This window comes from Rhincodon typus, chromosome 37, assembly GCF_021869965.1.
Source record: "Rhincodon typus isolate 14 chromosome 37, sRhiTyp1.1, whole genome shotgun sequence".
Classification (NCBI taxonomy): Eukaryota; Metazoa; Chordata; class Chondrichthyes; order Orectolobiformes; family Rhincodontidae; genus Rhincodon; species Rhincodon typus.
In genome coordinates, this window is record NC_063368.1 from 21,190,890 (window position 1) to 21,193,369 (window position 2,480).

The 2,480-nt window shown below is 41.6% G+C and overlaps 2 protein-coding genes across 4 annotated transcripts in view; one reads left to right on the forward strand and one right to left on the reverse strand.

The window, feature by feature from the left end:
• LOC109917402 overlaps positions 1-1,648 on the reverse strand; it is a 78,348-nt gene extending 76,700 nt beyond the window's left edge. Inside the window, exon 1 of one of the 3 annotated variants that reach the window (XR_007265676.1) lies at positions 1,401-1,648. The gene's annotated coding sequence lies outside the window, so the exon portion shown is untranslated. The remainder of the gene's footprint in view (positions 1-1,400) is intronic. The other 2 variants (XM_048617488.1, XM_048617489.1) reach the window with 2 other exon arrangements.
• Positions 1,649-1,728: 80 nt separating this feature from the next.
• Positions 1,729-2,480, forward strand: part of LOC125487143 (apoptosis regulator BAX-like) — an 11,762-nt gene continuing 11,010 nt past the window's right edge. Inside the window, exon 1 of the mRNA XM_048617388.1 lies at positions 1,729-1,841. Within this exon, the coding sequence (XP_048473345.1) occupies positions 1,729-1,841 (113 nt within the window). The remainder of the gene's footprint in view (positions 1,842-2,480) is intronic.

Consider the following 2,480-nt stretch of genomic DNA (forward strand, 5'->3'; position numbering starts at 1 on the left):
AAAACTGAAAGAACTGCAGATGCTGTAAATAAGGGAAAAAAACAGAAGTTACTGGAAAAGCTCAGCAGGTCTGGCAGCATCTGTGAAGAAAAAAATAGAGTTCTGAGGAAGGGTCACTGGACCCGAAATGTTAACTCTGATTTTTTCTTCACAGATGCTGCCAGACCTGCTGAGTTTCTCCAGCAACTTCTGTTTTTGTTTCTGATTTACAGCATCCACAGTTCTTTCGGTTTTAATTTATGCTCATTGAAGGAGTCAGTGGAGGCACAATGGACCAAATAGCTTCCTTCTGCATCATAAGGCTTCTGTGATTTTGAAAGGAAATGCAGGAGTGGAGGAGCAGGATGTGCATAAACCATTGAAGATGACAGGAAATTTCGAGAAAGTAATTAATAAAGTGTAAGCATCCTGGGTTTAATCAATAAGAGCATAGGATGTGAAAGCAAGGCAGTTATAACAAACTTGTGTAAGACATTGGTTCGGCCTCAACTAGAGTATCGTGTCCAACTCGTGCTACACTTAAGGATATAAAGGCATTAGAGATAGGCAGGAAAGATTAATGAGAATCATTCAGGGATGGGAGCTTCAGTCAATGGATAGATTGGAGAAGTTAGGACTGTTTTCCATGGAGAAGAAAAGTTGAAAGGGGATTTGATAGAGATGTTCAAAATCATGAAGGTTTGAATAGAGTAGACAAGGAGAAACTTCATTAGTGGAAAGATCAAGAACCAGAAAGCACAGATTTAAGCTGATTATCAAAAGAACTGAAGGCAACATTTGGAAGAGCATTTTCATGCAGCAAGTGGTAAGACCATAAAAAAGTCAGAAGTCACATGACACCAGATTATAGTCCAACAGGTTTATTTGAAATGACAAGCTTTTGGAGCACAGTCTGTTCGTCAGGTGAAGTAGATAGAAGCGCAAAGTTCTGTGCCTGTGTGCTTCCCTCTACTTTACATGACAAAGCAGCAGTGCTCTGAATGCTTGTGATGAACCTGTTGGACTATAACCTGGTGTGATTAGTGACTTCGTCTACCCCAGTCCAACACTGGCACCTCCACATCATTAAAACTAGGAAAAGGAGTGGCTGTTTGGTCCCTCAAGCCTGTTCCGCCATTCAGTAAGATTGTGGCTGATCCGATATTCCTCACATCCACATTCCTGCATTTTCCGCATAAGACTTAATTCTCTGACCTGATTAAGAATGTATCTATCTCAGCCTTAAATGTAGCAAGGAGTTCCAAAGATTCACAACCCTCAGACAGTTGGGATCTAGAACACACAGCCCAAGAGTGTAGTGCAGGTAAGATCAATCATGACACTCACTAATAAATTAGATCGCTATTTGAAAACAGACAGCAGAGGATAAAGGCAGAGGAGCGACATTAGGCAAACTTCACCTTCAGAGAGCTGATACAACACATGGACTAAATGACCTCCTTCTGTCCAGACCCAAAACGTCAGCTTTCCTGCTCCTCTGATGCTGCTTGGCCTGCTGTGTTCATCCAGCTCTACACCTTGTTATCTCTTTCTGTGTTGTGACGATTTTCTATTCCCACAAATAATGGAACTGTTCAACGGGACATATAGACCATTCCTGATCTGAATTCTCATACTGTTTCAGTCAACTTTTTGTCATCTCTTCCGCTGTGTAGCAAATTCCAGAAAAAACCCATCAAAACAATACAAAATCTGCTGCTTGGATATCAGGCAAGATAATTCCAAAAGATGGAGAAAGTCTCAAATGCAGCCATGAAATGCAGTGATTACACAGAATTCGGGATACTTAAGGAAGAGGAGAGGAAGATGTTTGATGTATACTGGGAATTGAGGATATTTCAGTATTTGAGCGATTTGGGAGCATGAGATATTTTAGTGTTGGGGGTATTTCAGTATGACAGGATCAGGAGATATTCTGGTGCTTGTGGCATAATTTCAGCATTAGGGGTTCAGTGTATTTTGGTACTTGGGGATATGGGCAAGGGGCATTTGCAAGTATGTGGGAGGATGGGGAGGTTATATTTGAGAGTATGAGAGCGTTGGGATTATTTAGAGGGTACTTAGGGTATGAGGGAATTGGGGCTATTTGGAGGTTATGAGTAGGAGTTAATTCATATCGCAATATTTGGGGTACTTGAGGGAGTTGGGGTAATTAGAGATCATGGGGTATTTGAGGAAATTGGGTATTTAGAGATTATGGAGAGGGAGTATTTGAGGGAGTTGGGTATTTAGAGATTATGGAGGGGGGTATTTAGAGGTTATGGAGGGGGTATTGAGGGAGTTGGGGTATTTAGAGATCATGGATGAGGCTATTTGAGGGAGTTGGTGTATTTAGAGATTATGGAGGGGGGTTTGAGAGAGTTGGTGTATTTAGAGATTATGGAGGGGGGTTTTGAGGGAGTTGGTGTATTTAGAGATTATGGATGGGGCTATTTGAGGGAGTTGGTGTATTTAGAGATTATGGAGGGGGGTTTTGAGGG